At 39.8% G+C, this 18,313-nt stretch overlaps 1 protein-coding gene across 12 annotated transcripts in view; it reads right to left on the minus strand.

Moving 5' to 3' along the window:
• Positions 1–18,313, minus strand: part of BCAS3 (BCAS3 microtubule associated cell migration factor) — a 299,013-nt gene that overhangs the window by 250,263 nt on the left and 30,437 nt on the right. For all 12 annotated transcript variants that reach the window (XR_008440115.1, XM_053995311.1, XM_053995318.1 and 9 more), the window contains 4 exons: positions 15,069–15,176; positions 12,456–12,532; positions 2,145–2,221; positions 382–465 (listed from right to left, as the gene is read on the minus strand). Coding sequence is in view for 11 of the 12 variants with exons in the window: in XM_053995311.1 (XP_053851286.1) it covers positions 382–465; positions 2,145–2,221; positions 12,456–12,532; positions 15,069–15,176 (346 nt within the window). In the remaining variant the exon portion in view is untranslated. The remainder of the gene's footprint in view (positions 1–381; positions 466–2,144; positions 2,222–12,455; positions 12,533–15,068; positions 15,177–18,313) is intronic.

The raw sequence follows: 18,313 nt of genomic DNA on the forward strand, positions 1-18,313 counted from the left end.
CAGGCACTTGTAAAGTCACTTTTCATGATGCTAAAAGACTAATAATTCACAATGTTGATTTCTAATCATATAAACTTGTGCCACTATGAACAGCCATTATACAAATCCATCCCACTGTCACTTCCCTCTAATGTAAATAGCTGTTTGTAACAAATGAAATTTTTAAAAATCAGCTCAGAAACAGAAATACTTTGTGGAAAGCTACAGCTAGTCAGAGATTTGCAGGATGGGGAGGGCAGGCACGGTGCTGCTGCCTGCAGGGCTCTCAGTGTGCTCTCCTCTCTGGGAAGGGAGGGGGTGATGACACACAGCCCAATTCAGCAGGGAAACCTCGTAATTATGTTCCACGAGCAGCTCTCCCAGGGCAGATGATGGACTCACTTTGGCAGCACTAATGACTGTGGCAGTGTAAGACTGAATGTTGTCTCCACAGGCTCCACCACGGGACTGATGGCATCGGATCAGCTACAAGAAGAAAGACAGCAACCAAGTCACTACTATTAAACTACACAAACCCATAACCCATTACCAGAGCTCTTATTTATCATGTACAGTGGTGTGTTTTTTCCTACAAATAGCAAAAAGCCCTGCTGAGACACTTAACCCCTTTTTATAATCTTCTGGGTGCCACCCAGACTGTCGCGTCCCCCGCTCCAGTTTTCAATTACCAGATGAGTACTCACTAAGAATTCATAAACTTTGAAATGGTGGGATTTTTGGTCTGGCAGCAATACCACAAATAAATTTAAATAAATATAATCAAAAGCTTTAGCCCTGTATATGTAACATTAACTATCAGCCATTCTAAGAATCCGAGTGTGGCTTTCCCCTCCTTTTTATGACGAGCAAGCAAAGAAATGACAAAGGAAAAGAGTTGTTTGAAACTTTGCATTTAATAGATTAAAGGAATGTACATGGGGTTTGCTTTTTATTGCCTTCCTTCAAAATCAATAAATCAAAACAAGACTCTTGTACCTGCCATCACCCTACAAAAGTAGGGTTTGCCTTTGAACCCTAAGTAACAATAGAATCTGTGCTTCTCTGCAAAATTAGAAAAAAATATAGATATTTCTTGCTTGCACACAGAACATGTTGCCTGTACAACTATTTGAGCTAAAGAAAATTAAAAATTACAGTAAAATTTATCAGTATTTGTTTCTAAAGGCTTTTCTGTTCTGCTTATGTTTAAATATCTAAATAAAAATTCCTAAACCAGGGAAAGCCCACAGTGAACTGACCTGGGAACATACAAGCCATCTAAATTCCCTTTGTGATACAATTCTTTTGCTGACATTTTGACAGCAATACTTTTTAAATCCCATGCTGAGCAGGGTTAAGTTTTCCAGCATCAGCAAGGTGTGGCACTAAAGGAAAGGCAGGCCTGAATTTTGGGAAGAAATCAGCTGTGCTGGAGGAGGTGTGACAGCAAATAGATTTCTAAAATTTGCCTCTGATAATTTCTGGCTCGGCTCTAGAAACAGCTTCTTCAGTCACAGGTGGAAGGGAGGAAAAAAACATCTGCTTTGAAATAAAAATAAGGCATTAGGAGCTGAATTTAGGCTTCACTGCAAGCTTTAAATACACAACCACTCCTCTGGGTAAAAGCAATGATCATTTCTTTGCTTAGGTTTTTTTTGCCTCTAGAAAGAAGAAAAAAAGTCTAAAATTTTTCAATTTTTTTCCTGGTGCTTAACTTTTTCTAAGATGTTCAAAAGTGGCCAGTTTAATGCAATTTTCTAAGCTACAGAGTGCATTGCTGTGCTGGCTCAGACAAACCCAGGCTCTGTCCAGACTCAGTTTCCCCGAAGAGAATTTAGGAAGTGCTTTTTTGCCTGCCTTCAGAAGTGTCTGTAATTAAATGCTTTAAACTTTTAAAGCACAAAACGGGTTGCTTATTGAGTTACCTCACTGAAAACACATGTTGATGGCTGTCTTCTCTGCCTTCCAAGTTCCTTAAACTGAGATTAAATCAAACGTGCAGAGTAAAGATCTAATATTTAAAAATACTTAGGACTGTCATTTTAATGCAACTCCTCTTACAGACTTTCTTTTGCACATACCTTTTTCCTGAGACCTTTTCTTTTCTTTTTCCCCCTATATACACAGAATCTTGAAGTATTTTTTGATATCAAACCCCTCCTTACCTTATTTTCTGCATAAGCAAGCCAACGGCTTCCAAGAGCAATAGGATTCATGTTTGGCCCTGGACAAGGATAGCAGCCTGCAAAGTTTGAAAAGGCAACATTAAGAAATATCCTAATGACTTCTTCCAAAGAATTTTATTTATTGCCAAGAAAACAAAAAGTCTAAACAAAAGCCTTTCAGTTGCTAATATCACTCAGTGGATGCTTGCATTTTTGTTTCTAGAGATAAGGCTGTGGTTAGATGAGCTATTTTGAACATTTAATTATGTGTAAATATTAATTTCTCTTTATGTTTGCATTTTTGAAGCCATTTTGGTACAAAGTTGACATTCTGGGGTGAGGGAGTATTGATGTTTGACTCGATTGGTTTTGTATCTTCACATTTTAATTAATTTTATTCGATTGACACCTTTCTGTTGGTGAACAGTTCACTCACTTCAACCTCTCCTAGATTTTTACTGTGTCAAAGGATGTATTGTGCTCTTGGTTTCGTTTTTAGTAATTCGATATACAAACCCTCAGCCTTTCAAAATGCTTTTGATTTTAACAATTCTATATACAAGCCCTCAGCCTCTCCATACACTTTTGCACAAACCTTACTTTCCACAGTGGGAAAATCTGTAATTCCTTTAAAATTGGTGGCAATGTTTCCGCTGTTCACCTGCTTTCCATTACCTTTATATTATCATTAAAAATAGATTCATACATCTGGATAAAAATGAGCATAGAAAAGAGAATTATTCCTGAGGATTAAAACATGAAAATACCTGTTAGACAAAATAGCTGTGAATGAAAACATGGAAAGGCTTAAAATGAATCATATTAAATGGCCTTTCATATATAAAGTTTCTAAATAAAATGTTATAAGTAAAATTTTTTATAAATAAAACAAATAATTTGTATTTCTACAAATAATTTGTATTTAAAAATAAGCATTTGTACATGAAAAAATAAGGAGGAAAGAACAGGGGGAAGGAGGAGGCTATCAAGCAAATGGTTAATCTCACTTTTCATCAGTTCTTAGGCTAATTCAGTCAATTTAGCAATTTAAATCCTCTCACTGATTGGCCAAGAAACTAATTTTGAAGACCTTACAGACATGTGTGTCTGATTTAAAGGAGCCCTAGGCAGCTGCTCCCGTATCGCTGAAGGAGTGCAGGCAAACTGCACTTCAGAACACATACAACACAACTTTTATTCCGTGTATTGCTTAAAATCCTTTAAAAAAAAAAAACAAAACCACCCAAACTCAGGCAGTGCCAGTGAAGCTTTCTATGTTCTGAATCTCTGATATCAGACTCTGACACTGCTCTGCGCCCGCGGCAAGGAAAAGAACCCGATCTCCGCAGCTCTGCTCCAGCAGGCTCCAGAACAGTCCAGAACATCTCCTGAGCACAGCAGACCTTCCAGAAGGGGAGAGGTTTTATTTCCCACACCTGCAAAGCGCTGAGCAGGAGTGTGGGAGGTGTTAGCACCTTTCTGGAAGGTGAAATGGACACTGGACAACGCTGGGTGCGGGTGTGGGCCTGCGGAGGCCCCGCCGAGATAAACAAGCCTGGATTTCATTTTCCAGAGCAGAGCACTGGAGGGATTGCAAAATTCCAAAGATCACAGCGAGCTGCTTGTAAGGTCAGAAAGCAAGGGAAGGAGAGAATGAATTCATCCAGTTAAACCCATCTCAGGCAGAACCCAGGGAGGGTTCTGTGAGGCCTTATCGCCGGCCTGATCTCAGGAAGGAAAACGAGTTCTGAAGAGACGATGCCACAATTGTTATTGCATTCCAGGAGCACATAAAATGTGGGCAGCCAGAGCCTCTTAAGGAACAAAGCAAGCAAAAAAAAAAGGTTGTAAATACAGCCCTGGGTAGTAAATAGAAACGTGTTCTTCCGATGACATTATAGATCAGGAGCAGTGAGGTTTTCATGTTGACTTCTGCCTCGGCAGCTCTTATCTGGGTCAGGAGAGGAATTCAGGTCCCCCAAACCTTTCTTTTACCTTCCCTTTTATGTATAAAATACAGCACTAAAAGTTGCCAGATGATAACCCTTGTCACGTAAATCTCTACAGTGACTTTAGAACTAGTGACTTGCGTTTCCCAAATCCGTAACATCCCTTCAGGAGAAAACTGAAGGAGTCCCAGCAATTCATAGCAAAAAAATGAGTCCTGCTTGGAAAAGGGAGCTGTTCTCAATTATTTCAGTGAACTGAAGCCATTGAAGAACTGCAAGAAGAATTCTTCAAATCTAAAATTGATCACTGAACAGAAGAGTTACTTAGAAAAGCTGCAATGGCCCTCCCCAAACCCACTGCCCGTGGTTTGTCCCATGAACTGGGCTCAGTCCATCAGACTCCACTCACAAATCAACCAATTCTAAGAATAAACTCCACAAAGGTCAACAATTCAGCTCGGTCCTAAACTCGACTCTCCGATACGAAAAACAGCGTAAAAAAAAGGAGCTATTTCCTCCCTTTCTTTTCTTTGCAAGTCTTTGCATTTTGGAAACTTGCAGCAGCACAAGGATAAACAAAGGGTTATACTTTATGGGAAGGAAAAGCAAATTGTTTTTCTGCTTTCCAAAAAAACAGCTGGAGTCAGCAGAACATCATCCATGAGGCAAATGAAAAGACAGACACGGCGTGACCCATCGAGCTGGGCCATCCAATCCTCACCAGCCCCACTCTCTTAAAGATTAACTTCTATTTCTACCAGACTTCAAAACAACAGAGGAAAAAGCCATTCTAAGCAATAACAGCAGCAACTTTAGCGTGTTTACAATAGGAATGAACATAATGAGAACGCAGAACTGTCAAGAAGACCAAAGTTTCCAAGTTTTAATGACAGCATGGAGAGGTCATCCAAGAAAGGATCACTCAGGGAAAGTCCTTCCAACACTGCAGCAAAGTACTAAAAAATATCTCATCTTAGAACCAGCTTCACTGGGCCTATCACTCACAAAAATATAGGTGAAAACCTAGTGGAAACTACCTCATAACTTTTGAGTACACACAGTTATCTTCTGCCTCTGTGCAGAGGAAATGAGTAACTTCAAAGCTGGGAAAAAAGGAAGAAAAATTGCACTTTGAAAATCAGAATCAAAGTCCAGGTTTTTCTGCTAATTTTGTCAAGTTCCTACACCCAGAAATTCTAACTGGTGCTGCCCTAAGGAACAGTGAGGAATAAGAAAAGGGCTCCAGGATCCCTCTGAAGAAGGGCTTGGCTAAGGATGCCCTGGGACCTCACATCCTGTGCCTCGGGTTTCCCACTTCCAATATGTAATTGTTATCTACAGCCCCACAGGTAAATTCTTCAGTGTTACAATTTCTCCATTTCTCTTGTTTTTTTAAAAAATAACTGGGTTATAAAATGATAACTGCCATAAGCATATAGTTTGTGATTATCTGCATTCAAAAATGCTTTCAACTTACTTGTTGCTGTGCTGATTTTATGTATTTTGTTTTACTGAGACTACAAGAATCTCACATTACCTGAAGTTCTCCAAAGAGCTACACAAATGTTTGCTTTGTGAGGAAGCAAAGAGCAGCCTTATTTATTTCCCATTAATTTTCAATTACTACTCTTGTGGTAATAATGAAAATCTCTACCACCCTTTGGAGATTCAAATCCATAAGCCCATAATAAACCAAATCACCTCCTCTACCCATCTTGGAAAATTCACAGAAATATCTCCTCCTCTGACTCTGGATCTTCCCATCAGTCTTGAGCTCCTCCAAGAAACCCAAGGCTCCAGTTCTTTCCTTGAATTGTTTTCCAAAAGCTCATCCTGGATCTTCAGTGATGGCAATGTGAACACAAAGAGAGCAGCCAAGAGGAGAAAAGCAACACATTCCTGTCCTCTCCCTTGTCTTTTAAACAAACAGCTCACTGGGAAAACTCTGCTCAGAGGAACGAAGTCATTACAGGCTGTGTCAGCTAGAACAGAGCCTGGGCCAATAAATCACCGAACACGCCACTAATAAAACTTGAACCACTTCCACCAGGGCAGCTCTTCAGCATCTCCACAGCTTCTTCATAAAATAAAGATTTAAAGGAGATACAGGAATACAATATTCTCTCTAGAAGAATCTGATGTTAACAGTCAGAACTTGTCTGAGCTAAGTCAGGGCTTATTTTCAGTTTGCAGAACGATGCACTCCTAACTCCCTACCCACAGCACAATTTTATTTCTTTCTCAAACCTCACTAAAACATACTGTAAAATGACATCTGATAAACTACTGCAAATTAATACATGAATGAATAAAGCTGAGGGAATGAAAAAGCCGACTCAGAATCACCTAACATTGCTTTCCTTCAAACACATCCCATCATGTTTATCTTAAAACAGTACTGGTTGATTTCTAATTTCACAGTACATTATAAGAACTTTATTCCCTACAACAATATTTATAGTACAGAAAAAAAAAAAATCTGGTTTTGGTATTTTCCAGACTTTCATCCCCTCTATCTTGACTTTGTTCTTACTTTTTAATGAAAAACATTTTAAGTTCTTTTCAATCTTGTTTCAGGTTTTTTTTTTTTTTCCTATCAGTTTAATAGGAAAACTTACTTTTTCTATCATTTTCACTGCTTTCTTTTCCCCAGTTCTCTCCAGTTTCCTTTGCAGTGGTCCACATTCATTCTCTTTTATAACTATTTTTGATTTACTGTTTCCTGGGGGGGAATTTTAATGGATGTGTCACACCTTGTACCTGTGAGGAATCCATACCAGAGGAGAGCAGTTTTAATTCAAGCTGAGAGGATGGGCAGTTATTAATAAAAAGCCTTTTAGGATTTTGTCTCTAATCCCAAAATAAGGCAGGAATGGCATCTTTTGGGTCACAGGGAATGCCATGAAGGCAGAGATTCCCAGGCTCACCTCCATCCTAAGGAAACCTTCCTAATTTCTGGAGAAACAAGGATTTTTCTGTTCAGTGCCTGGCAAGGTTCATTAAAGATGATATATGTCAGCTGAAGTGTCCAGTGGTTTTAAACACAGTTTTCTAAACAAATTCCAAAAGAAGTAACTCATTTCAACCAAAATTCTTTGCTTTTAATCACTCATAGGACTTGCTGGATTATCACTTTGAAAATCACTGAAGCGGGGCCATTGTGTATTTTTAAATAAATAGCTCCAAGAACCCACTGAAGTGATGCTACTTCTCTAATAATCAATCTGCAATTCTTTTCTGGGTCTTACGAAACACAGAGCTCTCCATAGGAATGGAATTACAAAACTCCATCCTTAAGTGCTGCAGTGCAGAGCAGCCAGAAAGCAGATCCACGGCAGAGAGCACAGAGGGGGAATGTGCAGTAAATAATGGGCAGAGTGATACTGTTGTAGCAAAAGCTTTGTTTATTACAAGGAAAACAAATCGTATAAGTTGTTTTATCTAATAGTTTTTTTGGTTGGCTGTTTTGTTTTTTTGGGTTTTTTTAGCAAACCAATTTTTTTGTTGTTTATAAACTGTATAAAGCAATATTGTTTATAAATTCCTCTGGGTTCCTTCTAGATGAAAGGCCCTGTGTAAATGTTATTACTCTCACACTGTCACATATTTTCCAAAACTCTTCTATTGTTCTTGTACTTCCTTCTGTTTAAGTATCACCCATAAAATGGAGTAAAAGAGGAAAGGAGCAGGATGGACCCATTGAGAAATCAGATTTGCCACCCAGGGCCTTTTTTTCTTACTTAATTATTATTATTATTAAATTATTATTATTATTACAACAGAGATCTCCTTCCCTGTTCACTCTACCATGGCAGTTTGAAGCATCTGCACTTTGATGGTCCCACTGGGTCCCTTCCAGCTCACAAATTCCATGATTTTATGATTTTACTGGTACTCCACAGGTCCAAGCACAATCCCAGAGCTTTTACTAAAAATATCAGTGGCCTTTCATGTTCATTAGGCCTTGCTGTTTAATTTAGCACCAATTTGATTGATTTCAGGGCAATGTTTAATCTCAGCTTTACTTTTTTTGTTCAGACTTGGACAGTGACAAATAATAAAAGTTGCCACTGAGGTTGTTGTTTCTGTGCAGGACAATGTCAGATGGCTCTGTCTGCCCTTTAACATTAAGGATTTGGGTGCTTTAGATAAAAATAACTTATATAGAAACAAAGAGCACTTCCTGTTATACATCTAATTTGTAAAACTGTCAAGAGCCAGGAGATATGACAGACAGAGATCTTGGGGACTGAGGCCTCTGTTGTGGCTTTATGCAGCTTTTCTGTTGTATTTACATTTTCCTGCAGTGGAGCAAAACCTCCTGCAAGCACCAAAGCTGTTTGTTCCCATAAATCCACCACGGTGCCCTAAAGACCTCTCCAAAAAGTGTTTCAGCATTATCCTGCTGAACACTGATTCCCACAGCCAGGAAGAAAACACTCTTATAAATAATGCTGTTAAAAAGAAAAAGCAAAATTAAATCAACATTTCTCAGGGAAAAACACCATGAAGAGGTAGGTGCTCAGATAAATGTGGGTGTACAAAAATTAAAAGTGCTTATGGCAATCCACAGGGACATATTTGGCTCTTCTTCACTGATCAAGAAAATCCTGTGACTCAGGAGCTCCCTTCCCACCTGCCCCGAGGACTTTCGATCTGAGCTGATCCCCCACAGACAAAGGAATCCTGTCAATTATTATCCCGTGTGGGATAACCAGGAGAAATGCCCACAGCTGAGGAGGGAAATGTACACAACGTCTTGAAGAATGCGACTCTTCAGGCATTAAACCTCTTCATAAGACACCCAGTGTTTTTACTTCATAGCCAAGAGCTCAAACTGCTTCCCGTGAGCCCGACAGGGAAAGGAATTCCAGCAGAAATGTCCAAAAAAGCCTTGAAGATTTCCAGACCAGCCCTGTGACAAACTGAAACCACCAAGTTATTCCTTGTGTGTGAATGTGAGAGCAAACAGCAATCCCAAATCCAAAGTGCAGATCAGAGCATCCAACACCGTTTGCTCTGGGGGTTTTATTCACTTGGAGAGCTGCAGGGCATTCAACATCCACTGGCTTGTGGTGAGGAGAGCCTTTCCAGACTTTCTATACAATAAACTACTCTGACTAAAATCTGCAAAATTATCTCCCAGGGCTCTACAGAACAGCATCAATAGAAACGTGGTGCCAGCTAATGGCTGCAATAACTGTCTCCCTCCCTGGGGAATCCTGGATGGAGAATTTATCAATAGGAGCAGTGAAGGGCCAGGGAAGCTGAGCAGGCCCTCGTTATCAGACACAGGGATGATGCCACATGCATGATGTTATCTGGGAGGATCTTTACTCAGGGCCCAGGGGGTGGGCAGGATATTCTTTATGGAGAAGGAAAGGATCCATCAGGCCATATTCATAATCAGCAATGTTGCACTAGGTAAGCAGTTTTGGGGTGAGGAGCACTGATGGAATAGAAATCAATGGAATTCAGCTTTTCTGCAGCTTTTGTTTAGAGCAAAGTAGAGGCAAATAAAGCCTGAGCATCACTTTGGTTTCTGTGCATCACTTTGGTTTCTGATCCTTCAGCACATGCAGAAAAGGCTCTGAAGGAAATCTGAAGTGAACCACAATTAAACTCTGAGCTATTTCAGAAGCTATTTAAAATCCACACCTTGACACTCACAACTAGTACAGGAAACACATTCTTAACATAAGCATCAAATGAATTTTTTTTTTTAGTTTGGCCACATGAGCACCTAAACCACTGCAGGATGTGAAATTCCTGCTGGGCTTTCTCCTCCCCTTGGTGTCTTTTCTTAGGGTAAAGGAGCTGGCTCCAAGCACGAGGAGAGCAGTGATGGATGGAAGTGACTGCCATGAGACTGATGTTCTGCCCTCTCCTAGCAGACATTTAAAAATCAGAACACCCCACAGGGTAGATTAGGGGATATCCTGGTCATTTTTCTACAATAGTTACAGCATGTTTTCCCTCCACTTGTCTTAAATTCCCTCTCCCAGTCTGGAGCACCTGTACACTGAGGTTTTGTTACAAAAGGCACAAATAAAATGTGCTGGCTCCCTGCCATCCAAGTCAAATCAGCACATTTCCATGTAATCCCAAGCAGGGGAAAGCAAAGGTTGGTTCCATGTCAATCTTGCTCAGGAAAAATCAGGAAATGCAGGAGTTAAAACATTCCAACAGCAGCACGAACTTGACCATCTACATCCTGAATATTTTATGGTATATTTATTGTAACAATATATTGAGCTACACATCCAACCACAAAAACAAAAACAGAAAGACAAATACTCCTCATGTGCACGGCAGCTGCATTAGCATTTCTGAGGAACTTCAGAATTCCTGACACTGCTTTTAATTGGACATCCTGCATTTCATTTCTATGTATAAATAATCAACAAAACAGACCAGAGCTTCTGCTTCATGTTTGTGCTCTCTCTGTGAGGTTCTAAGGCTCCCACAGCACTTAGGGATGGAAGATGTGATTTCCACACCATCACCAAATCTTCTTGAAAAAGAAGGTTTTCTTTTCCCTAAAAGTAACACAAAATCCTTCAGAGTCAGTGATCCTCAGTAATATTTCTGCCCTTTCTGCCCTCTCTTCTGACCAAAACCAGCCAGAGAATCTTTTTTATGCTGTCAAATTCTCTGGGCAGGCAGTGACATCCTCACAGCTGAGGTGCACCAGCATCAGTCTGGACAGGACATAGGCTGCCCCAATAATGCAAACAAAAGGCCTCTAAGACCTTTTCCTCAGCTTCCTTTTCAAGGATCTCTATTTTTTTTAATTGATACTGGCACTGTCCTTTAATAATTTTTTTCCAAGGCACAGCCAAAGAAGGCAGTCGTGGCCAGTTGGCTGCCTCCCAGAAATCCCTGCAGCTAACGAGGGAGCTCATTTACATCCAATTTCAAACACAACAGAGGAATTTAAGCCTTTAAAGATAGGCTCTCAGGTCGAGGAGATTTCAGCACATGGAATGGGGAAGCTCAGACAAAGCTCTGCTGCAGGACGTGCCAGGGCACAGCACCCGCCTGGGAGCGGGATCCAGGGAATGGCTGAGCTTGGGATCCTCAGGACAGGTCCCAAACCCATAAATCCAGGATAAAAACACAGCTCTGCACACTCACACCATGTCACAGCCAGAGGGAAGGGCTGTGCTGGCTCCAGCTCTGGCGGCTAGGGCATCCAAAATGTCCCAAAAATGAGGTTGTCATGAATTAAACCAGTGGAAAGTTTCAGAAAATCTTGAATTTCTCATTTTAAAAAGCAGCACAGTTGGAGAAATACACTGGCATTAGTGACATTTCAGGAATTTTTGGACTTTTTAAAAAATAATTTCATCATTATCTCCAAAAGTTTTGGTTTATCCTCTTTGAATTCCACAGCTGTTCCACAAAAGGCAAATCAAAGTTATGTTTAAGAATAGAGTATCCCTGCTCCTCAAAATTAACTTCAGGACATTACTTTTTAAAAATAAATTGCAGTATCTTTAAAAAAAAAAAAAACAACAAAATAAGCCTAAAAATTCTCAGAATACATATTTAACTCAGGGGTTTGCTTTACTTTTGGTCTAAAAAAAAAAAACCAAAAACAAGGCTTGTACTCGAATTCTTTTTGATGAAATAAAAAGGAGTGATGAATAGGACAGAAATAAATCCTTTCCTGTTTGGATCTTGTCACTGAATCCCAGCAGATTCCCAGTATCTCACATCCATGGATAGGAAGAAACTGACACCTATTGGCAACTTTAATATTGCTGCATGAAGCTGCTTTCCTTCAAACTATGACAAGAAACAGCTTCTCCTAAGGAGATTTTTCCACAAATACAGAGACAATATAAAAAAAATTTAAACTTTTCTAATTGTGACTGAAAGTACATCCACAAAAATGCGGACTCTTTTTAAATAATAAAAAAACTCTGACCTTTCCAAATTAAATTATGACCTGTAAAGACACATGAAAAAACCCAATGTGCCTAAGGAACAACCAAAAATGAACAGAGGGTAGATCAGTGTTGATATGGGTTTCATTGCTGCTGATGGGATAACCTGGAACTCCCACCTGAGCCTTTTTCACATATTTGTGCAAAATGAACAAAAGAATTGTTCAGCTACTGATGGATGGCAGTGTGGGTGCCCTCTACAATTAGTTCCAGCAATAATAAATACAGGACAGAGTTACATATTTACAGAGTAGCATTTGGGTTTGGGGCTTTTTTTTTTTTTTTTTTTTTTGAACCAAGTTTTTCTGAAGCTCCGAATGATTCATAGAGATCTGCTTTGAGGATTCAGAAATAAAGAAACAAAAAAATAAATCTGTTCTGTCCACCTCTGAGCCCAAAATTGTACGTACTGGTAACGAAGAATTTTTTGGTGAAAGTGCAGCTGTCAAAGGCGGCGATTTTCTCCTGCAGGACCACAACGAGGATCCTGAAAACACAGAAATGGAATGTCCACTTTAGACATTAAATGCATTGGTTTAAAGATTCGATATCTAAATGTAATTATTTCAGAAGCATCAATAGAAACTCTGCAGTGATGAAGTGCCAGGTTACCAATCCCTGGCAGTTATTGAGGGCTCTCTCTCCTCCCAACCACATGAACTCACTTCAGGAAGTGCAGGGGCTGATCCACAGCAGCACAGCACATTTGTGATATAGCTCTTGCAGTCAAAGCTCCATTAAAAAGCAAGAATGGAGCTGCAAAGACCCTGAATTACTGACTCAAACAACATTTGAGTCAACAATCGGCAGAACACGAGCTAAATGTGAAATAATCCCACTGCCCACCTCAGTGCAAATCTATTAAAACCTTTTATTTGCTAAAAGCAGGGGGGAGTGTAATGCCAAGAACATCAGAACACAGAGCTGAGAGAAGCAGAATTTGGGTCAATTAGCATATTAAAGATGTATATGTGTTTGATTGTACACTGCACACTTCTATTGTAAAGGCCAAAAGCCACAGGGTAACAGGAAACATGGTGCTGCCTCAAAAAATAGAGCCCAGAAATGTAAATGTGGCAGCAAAGCAGCATCTTGGGAATTTCAGAACCAGGGAACGCTTTCTCCCACAGTGATGACTTCCCAAAATCAAGTTTTTAAAAGCTTGACATGAAAGAAGCACCTGGGAAACCAACCCATAAAACCTACATTTAGCAATATGACATAATTAATAATCTGTTATTCTCTCATTAGGCAGACTGTGAGAAAGTATTTTTTAATTGGCTGTCAATATGGAGCATTATTAAATATTGTTTTAATTGTTTTAATTGTAAAGATATAACATGCAAAAAAAAAATTAATCACATCTTTCACTGGCTAAAACACACACCTAATGCTTCATGTGAGCATTATGACTGTGTGTTACAGCCTGGAACAGTCACCTTTAAAAATGGGATGAATCACCTCAGCCTCAACTCATATCCTTGGGGAAAGGGTGATGATTATCTCCCAGAAGTGTGAAATCAGCCTTTAACCCCTTTTTCCCTATTTTTATCTGTTTTGCCACAAGAACATTTCCTCTCCTCCCGTGAGAGCTCAATACCTGTGTAGGACTACACTAAAATGAAAATATACACCATCCCCTCATGCTTGCTGATGTTTTCAGATATAGAAATAACATAAATTAGTTTTGGACATATTCGTAGTTTTAATTAAATGACATCTTCCAATTGCTGAAACTGCAGGAGAGAAAAAAAACAGAAGAAAATATATCAATTCTAACTTTTTCTACATTGCCTAAAATAAAGGAAACCAATGAATAATGGGAATGCTTTGACTGCAGGTGGAAGTGTAACGTGTATATATCAAAAACCTATGGATATTTGATGGGAATATTTCCCAGTCCTGGAGATTTTTGTTTTCTTCTCCTTGAAGACACTCCATCTTTCTGCAGAAATGAACCCCCCAGATGCATGATTCCAGCGGATTTATTAATCTATTTATTTTCAGTAGCAATTTACACTTAGTTGCAGACTCATCTACTCCCCATCTGCAACAAAACCAGGCACAAAAACCAGATCATTCTGAATTTTCCAATGATTTGTGTTACTATTTACTGAAGGACCATCCATTCTGACATGGCAATATGGATTCCCAAAGAAATGCAGGAATTTCTTCATCCAGGGCTCTACCTTTACCCCAGGAACTGGATTGCACCACTCCCCCAGGGCACCTGAGGCCACGGTGACTCATGGCAGTAATGGGAGGGTGAAGGGAGCACAACGTCAGCAGGGCTTGGACCAAAGTCACCACTCCAAACTCTCCCATCAGGAGTGCCAAGGGATCAGCAGGATCCTCACACAAGGATCCTGGGATTTCTCTTCTGCCTTAAAAAGATGCGGCTAACTACAAAGCAAACCACAAAACTCCAGTGTTGTGTGTCTGGGAGAGATGGGGATTTCACATTAACTCAGCAAAATCTGATTCCATGGACACAACAGATGTTCTTCTCTTGGAACTCTGTGATCCTCAGCCTCCAGAGCCATCTTCTCTCTGTCCCAGCCCAGAGATGCTGCTTTGTTATTTGACTCACTGGAACATTATTCCCTGCAAACCACAGACTGCACACCAGGAATGTTTTGGATGTGCAGGGAGGCAAACTCTGACAGACCAACACAAAGAAGAGAGACATGAACTCCTTAGTGCTCTGTGCTGTTTAAACTCTGTGATCCCATTTCCCCAGCTGTAGGTGGATCATCGAGGATTTCAGCGATTCCTGCTCACCCTTTAGCACAACTGAAAGAAGCTTAAATGATTTTTTGGTTTGAGCTTCTTAAACCAAAGCCGTGGGGGAAGCACATTGATGTATTCCAACTGAAATACTCCTTGAGAAACAGAGAACCAGAGCTGTGCTTACAGGAGAGTGAAAAGAAGAAAATCAGGGAGATCATTACACCAGAAATTGTATTTATTACCAAAACCTGGCATGCCCTAACACACAAGGAATGCAGAGAGAGCACCCTTACCTTTTATTGCAGTGCAGATCATAAATAGGAGTTTTGAACTGGATGGACTTGACCATCTCTCCTGTTCTCAGGGAATACAGATCCACACAGCAGTAGGGTGGGCTGGTGCTGAAAGGAATTTTAAAAAGATTTTAATGGAAATCGGGGTATTTTAAAAACTGGGGTTTAATTCCTTCTGCCTCCTTATGTTGCTTAGCACGCTGAAGGAAAAGTCACAGAACCACAGAATTATTAAGATTGGAAAAGACCTCCAAGAACATCAAGTCCTGGACCCAGAATTCCAGCAATCCCAGCAGAATCCTGGAGAACAAAGGCTCAATATAAACCCTCTACATTAAGAAGGAAAACTGAATTATGATCTCCACGATGGTCATCAACCTGTATTGTGCAACTGATTATCAAACACTTGGTTTCTTTTACCACCAGGAAGACTTTGGAAGTTTTAAACCACATCCTAGTACAAAACTACTCCTCAGAGTAACTCTCTCCTACAGGGAGGACTCTCCCCAGAGCAGCAGCTGAGCTGCCTGACTGGGGCTGATGGAGACACCTCACCCAGAATTTACATTACATCCCTGATGGACTTTTGTTTGAACCATACAGATCTTTTCAACTCTTTGTGTCACTTTTATCATTTTCTTATAAATAAAAGCTTTAAGGCCATTTCTTAATAAAAAAGGCTGAGTGGGAAAAGTGCTGAGTGCTCGATAGGGCCGAGGAAGGCAGTGGTGGAAACCCTTTTAGAGGCTGAGGAGAGGCTTTGATGTGGCAGCTCTGTTCCACAACACCTTTCTCTCCCTCCAAGAACGCATTAAAACCTTGGCTATTTCTAGGTCAAGGAATATGAAGGAGCACAAATTGCCAGCTGTGCAAACATCTCCTGAGCATTGGTAAAAGAGGGTGTTCCCCCCCTGCCCGTATCTGTTTTATTTTACAGAGTTTCACACAATTCCTGCCCCAGCACTCACTTGTCTCTTGGATCTGCTCAAGCTGCTCGAGAATTTTCTGGAAAGCTGGAGGACAAATGCCAACTGTTTACCCCCAGTGCCTCAAGATCATAAAATGGTTTATACAGTAATGTATAATATACAGTAATGTATAACATACAGTAAATGCACAGCAAGACAACCGTCAGAAAAATAATTAAAAAAAAAAATAATTTTTGACATTTTGCCCACTGAAATTTTTCCCAAAATATACATTTTCCTAGGCTAATAACTAGAGGGTGTAATTTATTACATCAAACACTTCAAAGGCCTTTCAAAAACACCTTTAAACCAGTGAAACTTAAGTCAGTTCCTTCACATTAAAGTTCACTCCTGCTCGAAAACACACAAAGCCACTGCAAGATCTATGTACAAATTTTTTAAAATTAAGTGATTTATTACTCTAGCAAATTATAATATTGAAAGAAGGGGAATTTCAAAACAGAAATCTCCAGAGTAGATATAGCTAAAAATCTATCAACACACTTAACTGTGATTACTATTTCCACATCAGCCTGTTTTGAACAGTTTTTCCAATTTACAGGTAATAATTCTGTCACTCAAATGAAGCATCATCATCATCATCATCATCATCATTATTATTATTATTATTATTATTATTATTATCATCATCATCATTATTATCTCTTGCCCAATCATGGTAAGACCATGCTACCAATGCTTTTGTCAACCACACTGGGTAAAACCTTGAGTTCAAGTGCCAAGGAATATCATGGAATCACAGAATTCCAGACTGGTTTGAGTGGGAAGGGACCTTTAAGAGAGCTCATCCACTTTACAGGGACACTTGCCACTATCCCAGGTTGCTCCTTGTCCCCTAGCCTGGAATATTTTATATAGATAGGCCAGAAAGACTCTGAAATTCTCTCACAAATAAAATTCTTGTGAATAAATCCCATAGATTATCAACAAATCTTCATTATTTATCCTGATTGTTCAAACAGCTGCAGAGAGAGCAACAACTTCTTTAAAGGTAATGGACACAAATCCACCAACAGCTTTAAAATGTGGCAATAATAAATGTATAAATACACTCAGGCCTTTTTATCTGCTCCTATTTGAGTGCTGCAGTGCAGGGATGGAGGGGAAATAGCAGATGCCTCATCCAGCTGGCACTTGGTGACATCTGTGCTCGTGCCCCACGACAGCATCACCTCCTCCCAGATCTGCTGGGTCCCACCATGGCAAAAAAAGCTCTGTGCAAAATGCATGCACAGAGACAAACACACCACTCAAAACCCTCGTGCTTTTTTAATGGGAAAAAAAAAAATTAAAAGGAGAAGAGTGATGGAATCAACATGAGGCCAATTTTTCTGTGCCCTGAAGGCTTTCTTTGCTGTCAAGGGTTGATTTTCCTCCACTCTGCCACACGATGAACATCCCACTCAAAGAGAGATGGACCTCAGTGACAGGTTGGTCTCATGAGTCTAGAAAGGAAAAACAAAAAGAGCTTGGAGGTGTAAAACTGAAATAAAACTTTTGCTGGGAAAGCTGCCCTGCACAAAAAGCTCTTTAAGTGAGGATTTTCCAGTCAATTGTGGCCCTTAATAAAATCTTTGGCCAGTATCACTGCATTTTATACCACCTTCACAAAGTTTCTTTAAAGCCCAGTCTAAAGCACAAACTTATTTTTATTAATTACTGTTGGTGCCTTTAAGAGGAAACAAAAATATTAAGATTTACACTGAAAGCCTATTTAAAGTAACTAATAGTTCAACATAATCTCTTCCTAGGCCCAGCTTTAACAACCTGTAAGATTAAAAAAAAAATAGAATTTGCTGTAAATATTAAGTAGCTAAGAGCCTGAACTGGAATATAATTTCCAAACTTGTAGAGACAACAGGTGGGAGAAAAGTGACAGCAATTCCAAGGAACTGGCTGTTCAAGAAGATTTACAGCAAATTACTCCACGAAGTTGTTTTTGTTTTTAATTACTACTCTATAAAGCGTCAAATCTACCAGTAAGTTGCTGGTAAAAAAAGGCTATTTCCATGTGGGAATGAGGAGGATGCTGACAGTGACCCAAGTTTTTCATCAGCAGGGGTGGTTACAATTCTCCTGTTCTACCTCTCTGCTGCTTCACAGAAGGGGAAGAGAAGCAAAACAAAACCAGAGCACAGAGTTAATTAATTGAATATTGGAAAAATTCCTGCCTGAACCTTTACACTGGAAAGTTGAAGCATGGGATTTGATTATGATCTTTGTAGCAATATTAGGAACATGGTGAGACCACAAAGG

This window comes from Vidua macroura, chromosome 20, assembly GCF_024509145.1.
Source record: "Vidua macroura isolate BioBank_ID:100142 chromosome 20, ASM2450914v1, whole genome shotgun sequence".
NCBI classification, from domain to species: Eukaryota; Metazoa; Chordata; class Aves; order Passeriformes; family Viduidae; genus Vidua; species Vidua macroura.